Here is a 23,277-nt window from a genome sequence, read left to right as displayed (position 1 = left end):
TACGTGTTAACTTGCGAATATGCTTGAGCGTCTAGTACAATATATTAATACAGGTCACGACGTAGTTAAAAATTAGGCATCAATTTTTACTCATTTGTTACTTATTATTTATTTTGCCACTTCTGAGGTTCCGCATATGAGAACGGTACATTTTCTTTACTAGAAATAACAAGCTATGGTTAATGTTCGCAAGTATTTGGGAATCATCTTGTGTGATATGCGTCTGTTTAGGCATACGATTAAAGGCATTTGCTGATTTCACACAAACCTTGAGATTTATGTGAAGCAAAGGTTTTGTGAATGCTAATAAAACTAAATAGCATGTATTCAATTCTCTTTATTTTCATACAAGGCAACGTGTAGCTCTATGCGATGTTTATAGATATGAACCGCAGTGGTCATAACAATAATGTCAGTTATAGTATAGCTATTGCACCGCAGGTGTCTTAACTTCATTATTGTGCAGTGTTTGTACATTTGGACTGCTCCGTTCACAAGCTATTTCAATATGCAAACAGCGGTTCATTCGAATTCACAGTATCAAACAACAATGCAGTGATATTGGAGGACATTTGTAGAGGGAGACATGGTGAGACGAGGTCTACGCGAAGATAAGTACGAAGCTGAAGACAGTGGTAAGGTTGGCTTATTAGCTTATTAGTGGCTTATTAGTGGTAAGGTTGGCACGTTGGCTTCGTTGCACGCAACACTTTCATATCTCAAATTATGACTGCGGAATTTTCACTGGCGCATATTACACACAGCCAGTTTATCACCGGAGCAAACTAACTCATTTGACTTCGCATTCGAAAGGTGCATTGTACGAACAGGCTGTTATTACCTTGCGGGCACTCTCCGCTCTCCAATGTCAGGTCATCAACGGCAAAAGTAGCTTCTTCAAAAGAGTCCCTGACGAAGTAGTAAATCTGTACCTGAAAACCAATTTTTATTTATGGTTTAAATATCACGAGCAAAAAATCGCAGGGATGAAATCGTTGGAGCATAGGCATATGCAGAGCTTCAGTTAGAAATTATTTCAGCAGGAAGTGCGTGACTGCTGAATTTGTGAAGGATTTGAAGTACAGGTAGGCGAGAGTGACGACAGATATTACACAATACTTTCGGTGATGAAATGCAGAGCCAGGAAGCTTTAACATACATTTAAAGCCAGCTGACTGATTCCTAAGAAAAAAAAAAACATTGTGCAATACTGCAGCTTTGTTATTGCTCAAAGTTTGCAGTGTAAGTCCATGAGCAGTGCTAGAAGAAGGAGTATCGCAGGAGCCAACGTTTCGGCAAGGGGCTATCAACCTTCTTTGAAATGACTTGGGCGATAAAATGCAATATTGCTAAAAAATGTAAGCAAACAGCGAATTTTGACGGAAGAAAGGTGGAGAGGTCAGCATGAGTGAAGTGCCTCTGTCCTGTCACTCCATGCTAGAGAAGGGGTTTCGGGAAAGAAAAGTGATAGATGTGAAGAGGAAGGAGGGTGACCTGGTTAAGGTTATAGTGGTTAGAGCTGTACATCATGTACTGTTTCTAAGCAAACCACGCGTGCATGCTTCACAGCGTATGCATCATCGCTGGCAAACGTCGTCATTAGTGCAGTATAACCAAGAGACTGTCTATTTAGCAGTATAACCAAGAGACTGCATATTTTAGCAGCTTTAAGCATCATGGGCGTATTTAAGCCAGATAGTAGCAGCTGCAGGGCGTCGATTATTTGCTGCAGCATGGATTTGGTGTCAGAGTTCCGTAGGGACGTCTCGGTGCACTGTTGCTGCTCGCTCTGACATTCCGAGTTCCACGTCCGCGGCGGCAAGCGCGACCATGCACTCTATTCCGGGATTGCAATGCTCACTTGAATAAATGGTGAGGAAAGACCAATCAATGCCAATTTAAACACCATCTGCTGAACCTCCGCAATTAAAAGTCAGGGATCTCTCGTTTCGACCCGCAGGTTGTCCACATCCACGACACGATCGTCTTCCCCCATGCTGCACAGACGCTGCCACCTCTTTGTGTTACACATGTGTCTTGTACTTTCGGTTCAGTATGTTTACCTGTTTTTATGTGCGTGACATTTCCTGGAATTCACATCGTGTGTTCAATCGCTATTGGAGAGCTTGATTTTTTTTCGCTCTACATAAATGTGTCGTGGCTTCCTGCATAGCGGAGGCAAGCCATCTCGCCTCATGCCCGACAGCATATTAATGGAATTCGCGGACACCAAACGAGACCAGAAGGTAATATTTATCTTCCAGAAGTACTGGCATACAAAGCAGATAGAAGCATTACCGGATAGACAGTCGAGATAAACAAGGGACGTTTAGAGTATTGGTAGAAAAAGCAACAAAGAGACTGATGGGACCGGAGCCTTTAGAGGCATAGGTAGGTTTAGATGATTTAAGGAAGACAGAAGAGATTGAGAAAGGAGAGCGAAACCCTTGCCTGATCAGGATGTATTAATACCTGATTAGCTCGTGAAGCCTAGGGGACCATTAGTCACCGACCCGTTTCAAAGGGGTGCCAATAAATTGTCATCATCATTATAATCGTCATCAAACCTAATTAGAGGACATGTGGGCTTCTACGGAGTGTTTCACTACCATGTGCATGCGATAGAGGGTTCTTGTATAAAGGCTGCCTTTTTTGTCTGCCTTGCGATTCGCGATCATAATTCAAAATGTTTCAGCACAACTTTAGACGAACTCAGGGAGAGACAGCCCTGCAGAACCAACTGGCACAAAGCCGAATCATTGTTTAATGTCGCTCTCTCATTCTGTCGCTCTCTCTGCATGGGGTTTTCTTCTGTATATTTCTGTCTTCCCTGACCTCTTCTCCAATGCAGGGTTGCTAACTGGATATATATCTTCGAGTTATCCTCCACGCGTTTCGCATCTCGTTTAACTCTCTCACATTTTCTCTTATCGTTAAGTCGTAATCATGGCAGTTGCAGGGCTATTTGCTTTTTCATGGTAGTAGCGCGTGTTGGTGGACAGGAAGGCGCAACAAAAAATTAGAAAATAATAAATGATAAACATAGTAGGTGGCCCTGCGCCCCCAATAATAAATAATTTGGCTGGGGAATAATTTGGTCTGGGGAATAAGTGATGCTTCCGACAGCTAGCTTTTCGTTTACAAGGCGTATTCTTATGTCCCGAAACAGTCAATGGTTACCGCTACAATTTGAGATCCCACTACACGCATCCCATATAAGGGATCATGACGGATTCATTGTGCTGGTTATCATACGTCTGAAGTAATAGGGGTGTGATAGCACCTGCGGTTCGCGCGCATATTTGAAAACGTGGTAAGAGACAACATGCAGACGCTGCACAAGAATAAGGAAGACGTCACCGCTTTTTAATCATTTATTGGACACAGTAGTTATTCATCCAACTGTTCCCAATGACCCGAGGTTAATTAATAAAATACGCTACGGTCCCGTGAAAGCGGCCCCAAAGTACATGCATCCAATAATGAAGACGACGACGGCACCGCGTGATGAGTAGACTTTGTTGAGCGACATCTAATGATTCGTTTACCTGATCCTTTTTTCTCTGGTGGCGCGCGTTACCTTTGTCTGGCCAAAATGTAGTGCATCGAACAGGTTAGCCTGGTACTTCGAGTGCGCCGCGCTATGCCACAGAGCGCCAATGGGGCGGGCGTTCTCGCCGCCAGCCTCCATGCGCCGCTGAGTCTTCACGAAGTTTCGATCACGAAACCCCTGCAATCTCAGATAAAGATTATCAATAAACAGGTAGGGAGCTCCCTTGGAGACCGCCTGCACGCTTGTCCTAGCAACGGTTTCTCTGTCTTCAATCCATAGCAGGCTCCCCTTCGCTGCGATCCGTTGTGTAGCGTGGTAGGACCCAGACAAATGTACTAAGCTACAGGAAGAATCGGCTTTGTCGTTGAATGACAAGAACGACCACTGCGCTCAATGGGTTACTGACAAATATCGCAGCATTGCGCATCAAATCTGCTGCGCGGGGTTAGTGTTGGCTTGTGCCTCCGAAATACGCATACGCACGGATACCACCGACCGTTCTCCGAATCTGCTCCGAGCTCACTTGGAACGGGACCATACGCATCGCGGCAGAGTTTGTGCGTTTGGCTTCTTCCGGCGGCCAAGTCATTTTAATGCGAAAACATTATACGCTCCATGAAGCATGAAATTCGTCAACGGGCTTTGGCATCCGATGGTACCAAAACCCATGTGACCAAGTGATGACGTTACCTTCCAGGCATGAGCCTGCTGCAGCTAGCACTGCGAAATCCGGCGATGAATTAGAGTTAGGTAAAATTGATTAAAGTGAGAACAAGTTAGAGTGATATGACTTAAGGTGGAATAAAGTGAATTAAGATGAATTAAAGGTGAACTAAGGTGAAGTGAAAGGGATTAATGTTGGTACGAATTGGTGTAACGTGGATTAAGGTGGATTAAAGTGCACTAAGTTGGATTAAGGTTGGTGAAACTTAGAGCAAGATGAATTAAGGCGGACTAAGGAACTGTTATGAAGGAAACGCGATAAATGTATGTCATCACTTAAAATCGATTTAACCAATGAATTAGAGTAATCATTAGGCTTTCGTGATCAAACAAGTAAGGATACTTAAGTGACTGTTAATAGTGACTGTTAATAGTAAACCTCCAGCTTACTTTTTCTTTTTACTCAATATAAATATAAATATTATCGATGATTGAAGTTCAGATAAAGCCTAAACTACTTCTAGTTTTGTACTGCAAATGCGAATGACTGTGAATGATTACGAGTACACTGTATAATGAGCTTACTTCTTATAAAAGTTATTTAAATTATTTCATTGTGTGAGTGTGTTGCACGCGCAAAAATGAATATAGTGGCTAGGCAAAATGTGCCAATATTTTAAGATATCGCGCATAGTGCCTGTTTAGTTGGCTTTACACATACGCTTTCAATGTTCCCTCTGTCTTTTTAGCTTAAGTTGTTACTTGATAAGAATTCAGGCCTATTGCTTCGCCACTCCTCTCTCTCACAATATTTACACATCTCGCACAACAATGCAGTCTTTTGGACTATTAATGACAGCTGGCTTCGTCAACCCTAAAGAGGTTCTCCGTGTTATCGAGGGGGTACGATGCCTACATAATCAGGTGCATGTTGGCGCCACTTCATAAGGTGCTACGAGCATTATTGCGCTCTAACCTTGAGCATCAACTACGGTTCTGCCAAGCCTGACACTAAAAGTTATTTTCTTTAACTAATTCACAACTCTTTGAACAGCGACCGGATCAGGGTTGCTTTTCATATCGTGGCGTTACGCAAACGGCGTTGGAACAAGATATATATTTCTTTTATTCCAACTGAAATCATTAAGTATTATTCTCAAAGTCAGTGGTAGTTGGTCGGTTACTCTGCTACACATTCTTCCTTTGAACCACAGGCTACCAATAATGGTAGGACCCATTTTCTGGAAGCAGTTGCTGGCCCACCCAAGGTTGCTTGATGGTGAGGCCCGGCGCTTCATTTCTGTGTAATATACATGCGGACACCTAAATGGGCAGTCTCTTACGCTCTCCATTATTTTACTAAGCTAGGTTGTCGTCGGCCAACCACTGAAACCCGGGGCAGCAGCAGCAAAAGGCTATCGCTTTCGTATCTGACAAGTCTGCACCCACCTCGATGGAACCATTCCGCTTCTCCGAGTACTTCACCCGCTGCCAGCGCCCGGCCATTTCGCGCTGGGTTGTGTAAAACTCAAGGTGCATGCCATCGGCGTCTTTCGCCGAGAATATTGCGGCGTGGTGCACCATACCGGACTGGTGGTACCATGCGGTAAAGCACAGTGGCCCAGTAGACCGGCGAGAAATTATGGTGGGTCCACCCATGTCACGGCCAGCAGTTGCGTAGGCGCACGAGCCTCGATCTACGCATAAAGATGAAAGAGCATTGCAAGCAGCATTTAGAATGCTGTATTAGGGATTAAAGGGGCAATAAACGAAAAAAACAAACTCGCAGGTTCGTATGACAGGCGAAGCATCAATTGCGCTAATAAATAAGTAGGCAACAATAATAAGTAAGGATAGTAGTTTTATCGGCCGTACAGACTAGTAAACGCTCGCTTACTAACTAAACTAACAAGCATGGTGTCAGAGCGCACAGTCAAAAGTGCACACGTCATGCTCGATGACTTTGGCCACTCGGTATCAGAACGCTGGCTTGAGGAAGCACGGCAGCAGCAGTGAGCGAAGTGACCTTCCTGGTGTCTATAACTCCTACCCAAAGTGAGCGGCTAAGAAGCAGTAACGCAAAGCCACGAGCCGTCGGCCCACCTAGGCTCTGTCCGCAAAGTAGATCGCTTTCAATATAAAACCCGCGCGCCCACATGTGGCCGCGCCACACGCAGTTGCTGCCTATGTATAACGTTCCCGTAACTCCCCATCCCGTGGTTCCTCGCGCGCGACGGGAAACGGCGCGCTTCCTCCGCACTTTCCTCCCTTGCGGGCGCGACACTAAGCCGAGATCGTCGGCTCACCCTCGCGCGCTTTCACTCGCAGATACAGCACACCGCGCGGCGATGGTGTTATCGCCCTTGTACAATATACGGAACATCACGGCAACTGCGACGAAGACGCCAAAAATGCGCCTGGGTGTTCATATAATTGCTTTCGCCATAAATGCTTTCCTCCGTATCTATAAGTTATTCTTCCCCAATACCAAAAATACACCACTGTTGCTGCGAAAGTTTACTTTGTGACCAAGAAAAACGAAAGACTCAAAGACACCGCCTTGAAGTTCCCCACCAGCTAACGATTATCTCGCATTCTGCAGAAAGGATCAAGAGGATTTCGTTTTTTTTTTTTTAGAGCGCAGCTCTTAGGCACCTGTTATTACGGCGAACGTCGGCATCCTCGGGATCCCTCGTAACTGAGCGAACGAACACAGCTAAGGATGAAAAGCGAACGCGGAGTGTGGACGAAAGTCGGCGGTAGTGAAGAGGGCACGAGGAGAAAGGCGGAGGAGAAGTGTGCAGCGGAACCATGAGGCGAAAAGCGGAGGAGCATGTATGGCGAAAGCGCGAGAAGTGCAGTGCCACCCAGGACGGCCTCTGCGGTGATGATGGCTACGAGACGGTGCCAGAGTAGCGCACGTCGTCTGTTCACCAATGACGATGATTTCTCCAAAGCTTTCGATAGTGTACCTCACAATTAGTTATTGAGCACATTAACACTTCTAAATATTCATCCTCTTGTTATTACAGTGGTTAAATATTTTCTCTCTTCCATGTATCAGTTCACCACTGTTAATAACCATAATTCATCCTTACGTCAAGTACATTCCGGCTTCCCACAATTGAGCGTGCTTGGCCCTTTGCTTTTTATGATATTTATTAACAATTTATTTACCTCCATTTCTTCGCAAATCAGACTTTTCGCTGACGATTGCCAAATGTACCAAAATATTCATTCTGACGATGATCGCTTAGCCCTACGATCTGACCTCGATTCAGTAACAACATGGTGCTCGCCCTGGCTCATCCAACTTAACTTTTCGTAAACAAAATTCATGTCTTTTACTAACCGGCAGTCGCGAACCCAAACCGCGTATACCTTAAATAATGCTACAGTCAAATTGGTAATTACATATAAGTACCTAGGTGTTCACGTTCATTCAGACCTAACATGAACCACCATATTAACCTTATTGTTGCAGCCGCTAATTGGTCATTAGGTGTCCTAAAACATGACTTGAAGCATGCTCCTTCTCCCCTCCGATTACGTGCCCTCTGTAAACTAATTAGACGTAAAATTGAATATGCCTCGGCAATTTGGATCAAGCACATTTAATAAATAACATTGCGTCATTGCAGAACCACGCAGTTTGATTTATCTACTCCGATTACTCCAATCATACCTGCACCACAGCATTAAAGGAACGCGCAGGCCTGCAAGAACTATGTCACCGCCGAAAAGCTGCACGTTTATCACTTTTTCATACACTGTATCACCATTCAACACTTCACAACGACTTTCGTTTGCCTTCTTCCATATTTGTCCGACGCGAGCATCCGTTTAAAGTTCAGCGCTTGTCATGTCGTACATTTAACTACACACAATCTTTCATGCCACGCACCAGAACTGACTGGAATGTTCTGCCTCCACGCTTTGCTACTGCCACTGATCCCGATAAGTTTTGCACTCAGTTCTCTGCCCTAACTACTGCTTAACGTGATGCGTATAATATTATCTCAGGCTTGAACTAATTAAAAATTAGATTATAGGGTTTCACGTGCCAAAACCACGATATGATTATGAGGCACACCGTAGTGAGGGACAACCGGAAAGATTTAGACCACCTGAGGTTTTTTAACGTGCACCTAAGTCTAAGTACCGGGTGTTTTCGCATTTCCCCCTCATTGAAACACCGCGGCCGTGGCCAAGATTGGATACCGCGGCCTCATGCTTAGCATGCCCAACACCATCGCCACTAAGCAACCACGGCGGGTCATGTTCGAACTGATTATTTTTATTTTGTATGTCTAATAATGCAGATCTTGTTGCTCTACTTCATCTTATGCTTTTATTTGGAAGATGTATGATTGGTATAATTTTTTACTACTGCGCTGTTCATGTTATTGCTTCGTTTGTTGTCTTTGTGCTTGTCGGAATTAACAGTATTTGGTACTTATATTCGATTGTCACATTCTGTGTTCTTAAAATGTTTTCCCATATAATTTGTGGTTTATTCTATTTTTTATCAATATCCTGTACACCCTCCGCCCTCCCCTATGTAATACCCTCAGCCGTGAGGGCCTTTAGGGGTAATTTATATAAATAAATAAATACATTCCTCCTGGTTCTTTTCTTGCTGCCGACAAAAATGACGATGCTCCTGTCTACTCAGTGAATAAACTAGTGACAAGTGTTGGAGCAAATTTAGATAAATAGAAGCCATGGAAATTAGAAAAAGAGTGGGAGGAAACAGAAAACAACAAAGACTATGTATATTCCTATGCCAGTCGACATGAGTTATGCAATAAAAGTAATAATAATAATAATATTTGGGGTTTTACGTGCCAAAACCACTTTCTGATTATGAGCCACGCCGTAGTGGAGGACTCCGGAAATTTTGACCACCTGGGGTTCTTTAACATGCACCTAAATCTAAGCACACGGGTGTTTTCGCATTTCGCCCCTATCGAAATGCGGCCGCCGTGGCCGGGATTCGATCCCGCGACCTCGTGCTCAGCAGCCCAACACCACAGCCACTGAGCAACCACGGCGGGTACAATAAAAGTAGGGCAACCCAGGTTGGTGAACCAGACGTAGACGCCCCCTCTTGAAATCACTGAAAATTCTCACGAAAATACCACAGATCAATTATGCAACAGGACTGAAATGCAATAACCGATTGTCATTGGAGGATATGTCACCAGTCTCTTGAGTGTTTCAATCAGCCCTTAACCAAATGCTGAATACTTTAATTTTGATTGCGCATATTCATCGCCAATTATCGAGTCTAGACTTGCGTCAATAATTTATTTGCGTTACGTGCGCCTCAGAAAGCAACAGTGAAACCCTTTCTTGTTACTTGATGAAGTGATGTTGCAGACTTGATAAGCACAAACACCGAAGTAGAAAACAATATTTCCCACTACAGCGGTAATTTTGCGGGCAGAAGGTGTGGATGCGGGTTCACGCAAAATTTTGTTTCACTCTTCGCTGCGAGCCTTTTTGTTTTTGGAAGCTCTAAGATATAGCACATACATTTCGTGACCTACATCAGGTCTTGCTCCCATAAATGCTTAGCTTTATAAAGTACACTATTGTAGAGTGTCAAAGAACAAAGGGCCACTCACAAACTTTTTACTATGTATTTACAGTGTGAAAAGATTGTCTGGCAGACAAATCAAGAAAATGTAACTGGTACATGTTTCCTGGGCCTTAATCGGTTAATTATGTCAGGAGAAGCAGGTGTTCAAATGGACATGCTAATCTTTTACATCCTTCAATACTCCACGATCATACGCTCTCTATTTTTATATTGCTCCCTGGGAATTGCAGACAATCACTTCCTTAGCATTTATTATTACTCTGTTACATAAGAAAGCTCAAATTTGCGTATAAACGTTGAGCCTTTTCATTAAGTATGCATTCCGCTGAAAAGCTGAACGCTTATTTACAGGCGTAAAAAAGTCTTGTGGATGCCTTTAATTCCTGCATGCCTGAGAGGGCACGCAAGAATTAACGGCTCCAGCTGAAGAGCTAGAGCTGGAAGTTCTTCAAGTGGAGGTTATTTGGCGCACCGAGGTGTGCAACAGCTATTAAATGTAACAAGAGATTAATGAAGTCGTGGGTGTCCTCATGCATTCATGAGTAAGGGGAAGAAGAGAGATTGTGAACAATAATTTCCGTTAATGTCACCACCAGTTTAGATCCTTCATTGTCTGCCGCAAGCTTTCTTTAAAGATTGGTCGTATGAGTGTAAAATCATCCCTGCCTCTTTAACGCTTTCCTAGCTGCTTCCTCAGAACCATATCGATAAAGCAAACCTATATGAAACTGCTTTGTTGCTGCATCCTAGCATATAGCAATGGCGAAGCGTTTCCTCGATGACAGCTTTTTAAAACGGTTGCACGTCAATCTAAAAGTGAAAATTTTGTTTTAAAATCTAAGGAAGACAAGCATTTTCGCGCGCTGGTACACAAAGCGTGGCTTCACTGACACAACAGCTCACCTGTTCGAAGAGTGTGGTCTTCAACGGGTCCATGCTGCATACTGGCGACGTTGCGTAGACTGAAGCAGGCACGTCTGCTGCAGTTTGGGGTTGCCCATTCCTTGCACCACCCGTCCTCAAATGTACACGTGTCTAAAAGTAATAGAAAAGCGAGAAATGAGTAACTCCTTTCTGAATCTCGATAGATTTTTACTTGTGAAACATTGAGGTAGCTTAACTTTTTCTATCTGGCACATAATGCTCAGGCGAAGCAGCTTCAAAATTCAAATGATTTGGGCTTCCTGAAAACTAATAGATATGTCAGGACTTCATTCAGCACATACATGCTGTGCCAACGCACCAACGTTGAGAATCAACGGACACAGAGAATTCTACCGAATCACGTGATCAAAGCACTATACGGATTCTCACTTGAATATGGAGAACCTAGATTCCCAATCCAATCTAGGCAGGAATTTACAGGAGCAGTCTTTTTCTGGAAGCCCTGCGGCAAAGGTCTCAAGAACGACGCCCGGTCTTCTATATCAGAAAGTTGTTGCATAGCTTGACCAAGAAAGGCCACCATGTCATGTTTCAGTGGCTTCCAAATCACCATGACATTATCGAATCATGCCGCCGATAACACTGCTTGGTGAGCATTTGAAGGCAGCAGATAGGAATTGACACAGTTTTCATGGTCGGATGAAGCTATAGAAAATTTCGCTTGCTGACATGAGAGAACCTGTTTTCAGGTTTTCAGGTTTTGAGAATAACCAACTGCTCCGCCTGCATTCAGGTCACCCATCGCATCCCACCAGGAGCTTCATTCTCGACATACCGCTATGTCTTTCGAGGAGTGACGTACGTTATGTGAAGTGACGCGTACGATATATATATATATATATATATATATATATATATATATATATATATATATATATATATATATATATATATATATATATATATATATATATTCACCACACGTTTTACCGCTTCGAAACTCCTAATGCTTACGCAATAAATATTACGATAAGAACAACCAGGACGGTAAGACTTGGCATAGCCACACTTGATTGACTAATGTTCAATGCGGCAAACAGCTGTCGTTGTCATGGGACCTCTGAGAATGACTATAGAATTCAAAAGCGTGCATGGAAGTATTGCCACAGCGCACACCAGCTACACTTGCGTAAACGTATTGTCTACAGCCCGTGGCCATGCAACCGGCAATTTTTGAGAAAGAGCTCTGGGAGGACTATGCATGGTACTGGAGTGGTTAGCGTGTCTGGCTCTCAAGTGAACATTGATGGAACAGTAGACTTTGATCTATAAAGTACAGGTGTGGAGCAATGTAGTACTTCCCTTGGCGATTTAGTGAGGTTGAAGTAATCATTTCATGAGAAGACCCAATGACGGGAACACAAGGGTAGCGGATGCAGACTATTCCATAGCGGAAAGACCAGGCGCAGTAAAAGAATAGTCAAACTCTTCTCTGCTGTTACAGTTACTCTTCAGGTGACTCCTATACCTATACAAACTATCTATCCTATACAAACTACTACTTTTAAGATTTGTAAATTTAAGCTGATATAGGGCCTTATACCCTATACCAGTACCCACGTACGGGGCAGAAAGCTGGATTCTTACGAGAAGAGTTCTACTTAAATTGAGGACGACGCAACGCAATGAGCTATGGAAAGAAGATGGTGGGTGTAACGTTAAGGGATAAGAAAAGAGCAGATTGGGTGAGGGAACAAACGCGAGTTAATGACAACTTAGTTGAAATCAAGAAAAAGAAATGGGAATGGGCAGGACATCCAATGAGGAGGGAAGATTACCGATGGTCATTAAGGGTTACGGACTGGATTCCAAGGGAAGCGAAGCAGGGGGCGGCAGAAAATTAGGTGGGCGGATGAGATTAAGAAGTTTGCAGGGACAACATGGTCACAATTAGTACATGACCGGGGCAGTTGGAGAAGTACGGGAGAGGCCTTTGCGCTGCAGTGGGCGTAACCAAGCTGATGATGATGACGAGGGCCCTATAACGCATAACTATTACAATACGTTTTATTCCAATCTTCTGACATCAGATTTGCGTAACCGCCGACGCAAGCATCGGGCGGCCACTCGCAGCGTTGTTTCAACAGACAAATCAAACGCGCTCCTCTTTCATAGGAGGTCACTTTTGTTTGCTTGAAAAACGAATGACGTTGCCTACGCTGAGCGGCTTGTCTTATCTAATTGGCTCACAGGAGGCGATGAGCACGCTCAAGTGGAGAGGGATTCGATGAGGTCGAGAAACTGCACTAAAAATTGATAACCGGATGAAGAGGGTGGTGCCGGCGTCTGCGATTGGTCCGCTTTCCCTTACTTAGCTTGAAGTGACTAGTCGACAATCGCGGCGGCATGCAACGGAAGCTTACGAAGGATGCTAAAACGAAATGTCATCAAAGAAGAGTTGGGCGAACGAGGTCGTAAACGTGTCAAAAGTGCTCGAACACGTTACATGGCCATGCAAAACGTTTTATTAGATGCAAATAAACCCATGCTCTCCGGCAGGTGCGAGTAGCCAGTGCCTGAGCGATCGGTGGCAGCCATCTTTTCTTCCTTTCGGAACGGGGCAGCCTGCGGCTTTTCAGAAGAAAATTCAGCTTTGTTCGGCATAATAATGTATCTTTAACGCGTACACGTAACTTTGACGCGGTGACTTCTTGTGGTTCTGTGACGTCGCGTGACAGGAAGTGAAGTGGGTGCAGCGCGAAAACTCTTGACCAATAGGCGAGGGCTAATGGCGAAACGGCGTCGAATCAGAAGTAAATATATTTGTTTTGTTCGGCCAAGTCATGCATAATCAGTGTGTACACGTAATATAGGATTTTATTTATTTATGGATGGGGTGGGGAGCGATCGCGGTTTTCGTGACGTTGTGTTACAGACAGGGGAAGTGGGGCTTTTCCAAAAACGTTTTGGACCAATCGCGGATGGCTGATTGCAGAATTGGAATAGCTTTTCGATATAGCGCCCATATTGTGTATTGTAACGATGCCGTAATCCCTACTGCGGTAGGAGCCTGCGCGTCCGAAATATGCAACGTTACTTAGTGATTGCATCGTCGTCATTGCGTCGTCGTTATGCCGTCGGGGTCGGACCCATTGTCAGCATATCGACATAGCTAAGGCGTTTTTGTCCTACTACTCCCATCAATTAATCATTGTCAGCCCTTTTTCAACACACGGCCTTCGTCAATAAAACGTGGTCATTACATTATCGCCATGCCGTTGTAGTGAAACCGTCGCAGTCCATTTCGTCGTTATTTCCACGTTGTCATTCCATTGTCGTGCCATCGTCGTCACGCTGTCGTCATTTCATTGTCGTCATGCCATCGTCACTATGGCGGCTTCATCGTACAGCGTTCTTGATGTCACTGTGGTTGTTTCAAAATATCATTCCAGTGTTGTCATTCTGTCGTCATCGTAACTTCGTCGCCGTTCTATTCGTATTCATGCGTGGACACACATGTTCGAGCACCACACATTTGCCTTACGCGAGATGTTTACCCGTGAAAGCGTGTGCCATTTGGTTATGTGCTCTGCAGTTGAAATGTTCGCTAAACAAAAAAAAGCGTTCTTCGCCAACACCAATGAAAGCTCCATTTCAGCTTATTCCCTCGGCTCAGTCTAAAGCTAAGGAAAAAGATAGCCGAACTCAATAAACAAAACGAAGAGCAGTGCAAAACCTTCAGAAAGCAACAGTGGGAAGAAGTCTGCAATGCTGCGCTTCCAGCAGGAAAGCTGGAACCACCCAAGTTCCAGCTTTTCAAGGATAATATTGCGCCATCAGAGTGTTTTGCCCTCAAGATTTTCTCCCGCCTGCATTCCGTGAATACCCCCGTGTGTTCTGCCTACTGCCTAAACCTGTCGTTACATTGCAGATCCCTGGAATTAATAAAAAGTCATCCGTTGCATCTATTGGCCTCAGGCAAGTCACCCTGTCTAGACATAATGAAACGAAATAGAAGTTGTGTTCATATAGAAATTCAAGAAAATCTTCACATATTGCCAGGAAATTAATTTTGGAACTCAGACATCGAATATCCTCCATGGCTGCTTACAGTTTCAAAAATAGAATTGTCAATAGAAGGGATCTTCAGCAAAAGAGACATGTGCATTCAAGCTGCTCAACAACCAGCACTGTACCAGATGTACATGCGGTATTCAGGATACACACACGTCTATACAGACGGCTCCAGTACAGCAACCTCTTCAACTTCATCATTCATTATACCGCACCTCAACAAAGAAGAGTCATTTAAGTTATCTCGTGCGACTTCGTCCACAACGGCTGAACTGTTCGCAATCCTATGTGCGGTAAAATTTATATTGTCAGTAACAGAAGCGCAGAAATGGGTAATTTTCAGCGATTCACAGGCGGCTCTAACATCACTCTGCAGCGCAAAGGGGAAAACATTCAGCGACAGTATAATATATGAAACACTTAAAAACCTCACAAAGGCAAGCGAAGCGAAACATGCAATAGCATTCCAGTGGATACCAGGGCATTGCAACATTCCTGGCAATACAGCAGCCGATGAAGCAGCACGACAAGCGCACTTGAAAAATGATACGGCTCCGATCCCAATATCAAAGAATGAATTACGCTGCATTATAAGGACAACGTCTTTCAACATGTCTAGAAACACTTGGTTTGACCAGAATTCTAAGAGCTCTGACTTATATCATATTGATCCATTTGTTGAATTCACATCTTCATTGTCATTAGATAGAACTATGGAAACGCTTATTCATCGATTAAGGCCTACACAAAGCATTTTTTACACAGAATTGGCCGAGCGGAAACCCCCGAATGTTATTGTGGATTTGTAGATGAAGATATATATCACCTCCTTCTAGATTGCCCACATCACGACACACCAAGATGCCGACTTAAATCAGTGCTAAGTAAATTAGACCGCAGACCTTTCAGTTTAAGGAAACTTTTGGGCCCTTGGCCAACAACGACCTTGCTGAAGAGCGCTCTAAAAGCATTAAAGACTTTTCTTGAAGACAGCGGCATTGTTGGACGTTATTAGTGCTTTCATTGTTCTGTTCATTTCAATGTCACTATATATATGCATCTGTTTGGGAATTATGTTATGTTGACTGTTCTGTTGTGACTGTATGTGCTAATAGATTTACACGATCTATATACCACCCGCTGTCTAGACAATGTGTTATTAGGCGACAGTATCGTTTGTACTTTTGAGACTTTCGACTACATAAGTGTGGAGACATTTGCCATGTATATTGTATGCACACGCTGACCTGCTGACTAGAGAGAGGGAGAGAGAGAGAAACTTTATTTGGTTCCTTCAAGGATTTAGCTTCTCGAGGTCTCGGTCATCGTCTTGGGCGCCGGCGACTTGGAGCCTCTTCCGGCAAGGGTGGGCCCCTATTCCAGGGCGCCACTGAGCCTAGCTAAATGTGTTATTAGGCGACAGTATCGTTTGTACTTTTGAGACTTTCGACTACATAGGTGTGGAGACATTTGCCATGTATATTGTATGTACCATGTGTTCCTTACGTCATAGTCTTCCTGTGGAAACGTTGCGCTATAAGTCCTGGTGCTTGTGCGAAAAAAATATTTGATATGTAATCGTGAACCCTGTATGACGTATGACGGAACCACCCAAGAGATAAGGAGTAGCCGGCGCCTTAAATTGCGCGCCAACATCTCCTTATATCATATCAATAAAAAAAAAAACACCGAGCAATGATGGGACGGACATGCAATGGGTATAGTGAAAGAACGAGTTTATTTGCCTTATAATTGTGGTATATCCCCCCCCCCCCTCACAGCAACGCGGAACAAACCGCGCAGCCAAATTTTGAACCAATAGCAGTTTTTCAGAAAAATACATTGGATGGGGAGACCAGACAGACGAATTTCTATCAATGAACTTTCTCTGTAAAAATTCTCATTTGGTCCGCAATGATAACTTCCAATAATTGGATACGATCAAGTGGAATATTCTATAAAGCCCTTGCTAACATGGAGCTTACTTCATATGAAGGAAGGGGCGTACACTTTGTACATTGGCCAGGTGCCATGACTTTAGCCGCACAGCATGTGTTCAAAGGCGTAGAAAAAATAAGCTCTTCATGCTGCGCAACATAGAGCCCTTTCTCTTCCCGCTTCGTCGGTCATCCAAATGCGACATAATGGCCTACAATCATGTCATTGAAGAGAAAAAACATTATTACAGAATTTTGTGTGTGCGAGGAACAAAGCATCAGCTTAGTCCCATACAGAGAAAAGATAAAATAATGCGCTTTGATTGCTTTTGTCTGGCCCTGCATGGCGATATGAGATTGAACTCCAAGAAACAATTTCCCATGAAAAGCTGCAGCAATGCCTACTTGGCAACCGACGGAACGGATACATTGTTACCACTTTTGATGTGCCATATCTCGTGCCACCGATACTATAAAGTGGAAACATAATTGCCAGCAATAATTGCTTGAAAGCCATGATGAAACGGGAGCATTGCGCAGCGCATCATTTCTGAAACGGTAGAGGAAAATTGTCATCGAGATAGAACACAGCTTTTGTTCACAAAACTGGAAATATCATATCGACCCAGCTGACTATAGAAATTCCCTGCAGAAGTTACACTTCGACGCGTGTCTAGCGGACTTTTGCGATTGACAACGATATGTTCATTTTATGCAGAGTTGGGCATAAAATATTGTTGTGCCCTTTGGTATCAGAAATTTTTTACAACAATTGTCCACAAATCTACATTTTATCAAGCTCGGTGCTAAGAAACGTGCTCGCGCCCTAATAATTGCAAGAGTCTACGTTTATCACCCACAAATTGCTTTAAGTCTAGAAGATTTGCAGCGTCGCATAACGTGACTGCACGTTGTCATTGGGGTATACAGCACGTAAGTGAAACGAGAGTGAAAGACTTGCACAAGACGAAAGCTGGTGACGCATGGCACCAGTATGCCATGCGTCACAAACTAACGTATAGCAGTGCACTTCACTAAGAATTCGCCAAGTTATCCGTTCGCTGTATGCAAGCAGGTTGCGACAATTACGAGTAAAATATGGGGGAGGCAACCATGTTGTCAGTGAGGAAAAAAGGAGACTTCTCTGTTTCTAAAGCTATTGAGAGCAGCTTTCACAACACACAGGAAAGAAGTTAGCGATGTTTGCACAAGCTCCGCGTTCTGAGAGTGCTGGGGAATGCATTATAGATAAACACCGTTTCGAAAAACTTCCTGTAGCAATATAATGTTGCATTTTCCATATTTAGGTTTTTATATGGTTATGATGAGAGATCCCTGTCCTCTGATTTTCTACACTATAACTTCTAGCCTACCTGTTACAATATCAGTCTTCTGCTGCAGCAGGGTTTATTTATGCACACAATTTTTATGAGTCATGGAGCAGCTGGTTCTATGTGCGAGCATAACAGTCGCATCGGTAAATCTGCAAAGAGGGAGGCGAGGGATGGGGCTTAAACTGGCCAACGTTTGCAATCCAATTTTCTTTAAGGCGAGATACAGCCTGTTTGTTCACAAGGTTAACAAACAGGCCATCTCCTGCCATCTTCAACTGCGTCACCTAGTCTTCTCCCATCCTCGACAGCGTTTACCTTTTTTTGGTATCCATTCTGTAACCCTAACGGTCCAACGGTTATCTAACCGGCTCATTACATGACCTGCCCAGCTCCATCTTTTTCTCTTGATGGCAATTAGGATATGGTCTATGCCAGTTTGCTCTCTGATCCAAACCGCTCTCTTTCTGTCTGTTAATGTTATGCATAGCAGTTTTCATTTCATCGCTCTTTGCGCGGTCCTTAACTTGTTCTCAAGCTTCTTTGTCAGTCTCCAAGTATCTGCCTCATATGTCAGCACTGGTAAAATGCGCTGATTGTACACCTTTTTTTCGGTGATAATGGTAAGCTTCCATGCATCAGCTGACAATGTATGCCGCATGCTATGGAACCCATTTTATTCTTCTATGAATTTACTTCCCATGATCAGGGTTCCCTGTGAAATATTGACCTAGGTAAACGTACTCCTCCACAGTTTCTAGAGGCTGACTGGCGATCCTGAACTCGTGTTCCTTTGCCCGGCTATTCATCATTATCTTTCTCTTCTGTATAATAATCTTCAGCCCCACTCTTACACTTTCTCTGTAAAGGTACTCAATCATTTGCTGTAACTTGTCTGCATTGTTGCTGAATAGAACAATACCACTTTCAGTTTCAGTTTATTATTCTTTAAATACAGTGAATTGGTAACAGACAATATACAGACGAGGGTCCCATAATCACAGCCATCGGCAAACTGAAGGTTGCTGAGATATTCCCTGTCAATCCTTACTCCTAAACCTTCCCAGTTTAATAGCTTGAATACTTCCAAGCAGGCAGTGAATAGCATTGGAGAGATTGTGTCTTCCTGTCTGACTCCTTTCTTTATAGGTATCGTCCTACTTTTTAAGGGAACGGAGAACAAAGTGAGCGCTCACTCTGTTCGCCGTTCCCTTTCATTACCCCTTCCACCTTCCTTTTTGCTCTTTCTGAGCTGCGATACATGCCTAAAAAAGTCATGACATACCAACTTGCCCAAACTGCCGCGCTTTTGTCGCTCAGACTGCTACCATCAGAAATCATGTGCTTCTTGCATACCTGTTCGTGATCAGTTTCACAGGCTCTTTAGGCAACATTACGCAGTGTATGCTCCACACTCTCTAAGCAACTTTCGGCGTTTACGAACATAAGCAGTCGAAAGCCTCTCATCTTCTTCACTGACCTAGTCTGAGGGAATGAAAGCAAAACCAATTACTAGCGCAAAAAAGACGCCCAGAGACTTTCATCGCCTTTTTTTCTGTTCATAATTTTCCTGTTTAATTTTTTTAATGTAATTTTACAAGTCCAGTTGGACATAAGATATAATAAACCTTCTAAGCAGCAGTATTGAGGGATTGCGCTCCTTTTCTTTTACCTGAAAACTTAAAGCAAGACTTTCGGTACGTCGAAACGACTGAAAAACACGCCCTAAGGCTTGCCGGCTGGTGACCGGAATTTTATTGGGAGCGCGCTCGCTGCTGTTACCACGCACGCGAAAATGTCAAAGGGCCTTCCAGCACGCATATCCCCTTTATGAGGCCCACTAAGGAGAAAGTTCCTTGAGCGACTCGGCAGCAAGCCGGAGCCGCGCAAGGGCGGAATGACGTCTGCCTTCCTTGAGATTCTGGATGTGGAATAAAACCCCACCCTTGAGCGTGAGAACGGCCATGCTTTGCTGCTTGTCAACTCAAGAATTCCAGTGGTTCCAAAAAACACAGCAGTATTCCCTGTAAGTGTACGTCGACTGGCGCCATACCTTCTAAATAATTCAAGTTCATATTTTTACTAGGCTTAATGCATGGCACCTCTGTTCGTGAAGGCCCTACAAATTCTGCATTTTATTGCGCAGAGCCTGCAGCAGAGTGTTCTATTCGAACAGATTATGCGGCACCTTCGACATTTGCGCAAATATTAAGCACCAATATCATGCTGAAGTGCATAATCAAAAATACGAAATGACATGTCATAGGCAGTTATAGTAAGTGATTCCCGCTGAATTCTCAGGAGGTTATTATCCAGCGCCAACTCTGAATCACCGCTTTTACGTGAAGTATTTAAGAAGACAAAATCATTGCCACCTAAGTGGAGAACACTGATGCTTCCATGGATATCATCATATGTGGGCATCTGAGAACAAATGGTGACGTCAGGGAACAATTTTGACTTCCCTGATGAGAGTTTTCACAAATTCGACTTTGCCCGACTGCTTATACGGCACCGCCTACAGTGCTCACAGCCAAATGAACGTGTCGCCAAATGTATTGCACCTCCAATTTCTGGGCGTGCACCAATCTCGTGCGCCATAAATCTGTCTCTCGGCGTAGTTTCTTTCATTGCAGTAGCTATCTGTTCTTCAAGTTACACATCGGGTGCATTAATGTCGCACATCCCCTTCACCGACAAAGACGCAAGCTGAGTCCTTCGTGAGAGGCTTGTGGACACTACAGGGAAATGCTTAAATACTTGCTGTTAGAATGCCTAACGTTCGAAAGTTGTCGCTGTGTGCTGATGGATCACTTACAGCAACTTAACCTCGCTCTCCTTGCGCTTAATAGTGTTTTCCTCTTCACTTTTACTTCTTTCACTTCCTTCCACTCCTCTTTCATTTTGTTTTTCTCCACTCTTCAAATGTGTGGATGTGGTGTCTCATTCAGGAGAGAATTCCTAGCCTGCATTTCTTTCTCTGGACGTGTAGTTTATGTATGCTATATTTTTATTTCTAATAATAATGTTAACAGCATCGATCAGTCTCAGTTGCAAAAGTGGCCTTCTGCGAGTCAGAAATGAAATGTTCAAACATTTTTAGTTCATTTTATCACATTCTTTCATACTATGTAAAGAAGCTATATACTTTATTCCACGTGTAATGCCTGCTTTGAGGTAGGCTGCGTTTTACGCGTGACATCATCTTTTACAGCCAGGCTGTATATGACACGATACGTGCGTCCGTCTGCCTGTCAGCTGTACCGTTTAAACTCCTCTATCGCAAGCACGCGCATGCGCGATAAAAAAAAAGAGAAAAAGAGGTGCGTGATTGGCTGCGCCACTAGTGACGTCATTTCTCTCCGTTGCAGCCGAGCGCACGCACAGCAGTTACTCTTCAGCTCCGAAATGGGTTGGCCACGCGTCATACGCACTCCTGAGGAGCAGGAAGCTTTCGATCATCACCGCCGCGAGCAGAACCGGGGTGTTAGGCAGCTGAGCACGAGGTCGCGGGATCGAATCCCGGCCACGGCGGCCGCATTTCGATGGGGGCGAAATGCATATGCATTTCGCCCCCATCGAAATGCATAGAATGCATAAACGAAATGCATAAACGAATATTCGAAATTACACCGTCGTAAACACCGGGGCCGCCTGTTTCAGGTTCGCTGGTAAACCATCTGCATGGAGTGCTTGGGCGGATTTTTTTTTTCATACGATAGAGCGCGCAAATGCCAAGGCAGGATGCTTACCGGGCACGACACCTTGAAACAAGCGAAACTGAAAAGCACCTTAAACGAAGTGGACATATTGAGAGAGCCCCCCGATATTGTGGCAACACAAGAACGTGGGGGCAACAGCAGCCAGCAATGAATCGGTGTAATACTGCCTCTTTCTTTCCGTGATTTGTGGCACTATAATAAAACATTAGGTTCACGAATGCGAGTTGTTCGATTCAAACCACGTGTACATAGGTACATTTTTAAATAATTGATTTCTTTGTATTTCTCAAGACGAAAGCTTTGAGTGTCTCATTGGTCAAAAAACAATTGTCCGGCGTTATCTAAAAAGTGACCGTCCGGCGTTATGTCACCAGCATTCAATTGTACCGAAATTGATAGTGCCACCCATGACCACTGGTGGGACTCTAACCTTCGACTTTTGTTTGCACCAAAATTCAATGGTACCAGAATTGATCATGGCACCACCATTGCTGGTCGAACACATGACCTTTGGTGTTAATTAGGGCGAAGTGATGTAAGGCACGGTTAATTAAGATAAAGTTAATTAAGTCACTCGAACCCACGATTAGGGGGAGTCAAACTAAGCCACGAGCATTGGAGTTAATTACGGTAAAGTTTATGAAGGTACTCGAACCCACGACTATTATAGGAGTCGAAATAAACGGCGACCTCAGATGTTAATTAATCCGAAGTTAATAATGCACTCGAACCCAGTACAGTTTGTAATAATTAGGGCAAATTATTTAAGGCATGGTTAATTGAGATAGTGTTAATGAAGGCGCTCAAACCCACGACCATTAGTGAGAGTCGAAATAAACCACGACCTTTGGCGTTAAGGCGAATTAAGGAACTCGAACCGACAACATTTTGTGAGTCAAACGCACGACCAACGGTGAGAGCTGAAACAACACGGCACCTTTGGTGTCAACAAGACCGAGGTAATTAAGGCACATGAAGGCACGACCTCTTGTAATATTTAGGGTGAAATAATTTAAGGCACGCCTAATAGAGATAGAGTAATTAACGCACTTGAACCCATGGCAATTAGTGGGCCTCGAAATAAACCACGAACTCTGGCGTTAAGACGAATTAAGGCACTCGAACCCACTACCGTTTTTGTGAGTCGGACGCACGACCATCGGTGAGAGTTGAAAAATAACACGTGACCTTTGGTGTCAATAAGACAAGGTTAATTGAGGCACTCGGACCCATGACCTTTCGTGGGAATTGAACCGTTGACCTTTGGTGGGATTAAATTTAAGTGGCCCTAAAATGCATGGTAGCATTGATGGTCGGACTCACGACCATTAGTGGCAGTCAAACCCACAACTTGATGTTAACTAAGGCGAAAATAATTAATATACACCTAATTATGCTAATTTTAATCAAGGGCACTGAAAATCACGATCTTTAGTGGGGGAGAAGAAGTAATAAGCAACTTATTAGAAGGAGAATGTTAAGTAATTTAGTGACTGATTCGTGAGTG

General features: G+C 43.8%; 1 protein-coding gene across 2 annotated transcripts in view; it reads right to left on the bottom strand.

Moving 5' to 3' along the window:
- LOC135909442 (MAM and LDL-receptor class A domain-containing protein 1-like) overlaps positions 1-23,277 on the bottom strand; it is a 269,265-nt gene that overhangs the window by 245,293 nt on the left and 695 nt on the right. For both annotated transcript variants that reach the window (XM_065441399.2, XM_070536030.1), the window contains exons 2-4: positions 10,725-10,856; positions 5,666-5,913; positions 842-932 (exon numbers count right to left, since the gene is read on the bottom strand). In XM_065441399.2, the coding sequence (XP_065297471.2) occupies positions 842-932; positions 5,666-5,913; positions 10,725-10,856 (471 nt within the window). The remainder of the gene's footprint in view (positions 1-841; positions 933-5,665; positions 5,914-10,724; positions 10,857-23,277) is intronic.

The sequence above is a fragment of the Dermacentor albipictus genome, chromosome 3 (assembly GCF_038994185.2).
Source record: "Dermacentor albipictus isolate Rhodes 1998 colony chromosome 3, USDA_Dalb.pri_finalv2, whole genome shotgun sequence".
In the NCBI taxonomy this organism is placed as follows: domain Eukaryota; kingdom Metazoa; phylum Arthropoda; class Arachnida; order Ixodida; family Ixodidae; genus Dermacentor; species Dermacentor albipictus.
This window is presented reverse-complemented; position numbering and strand designations above follow the sequence as displayed.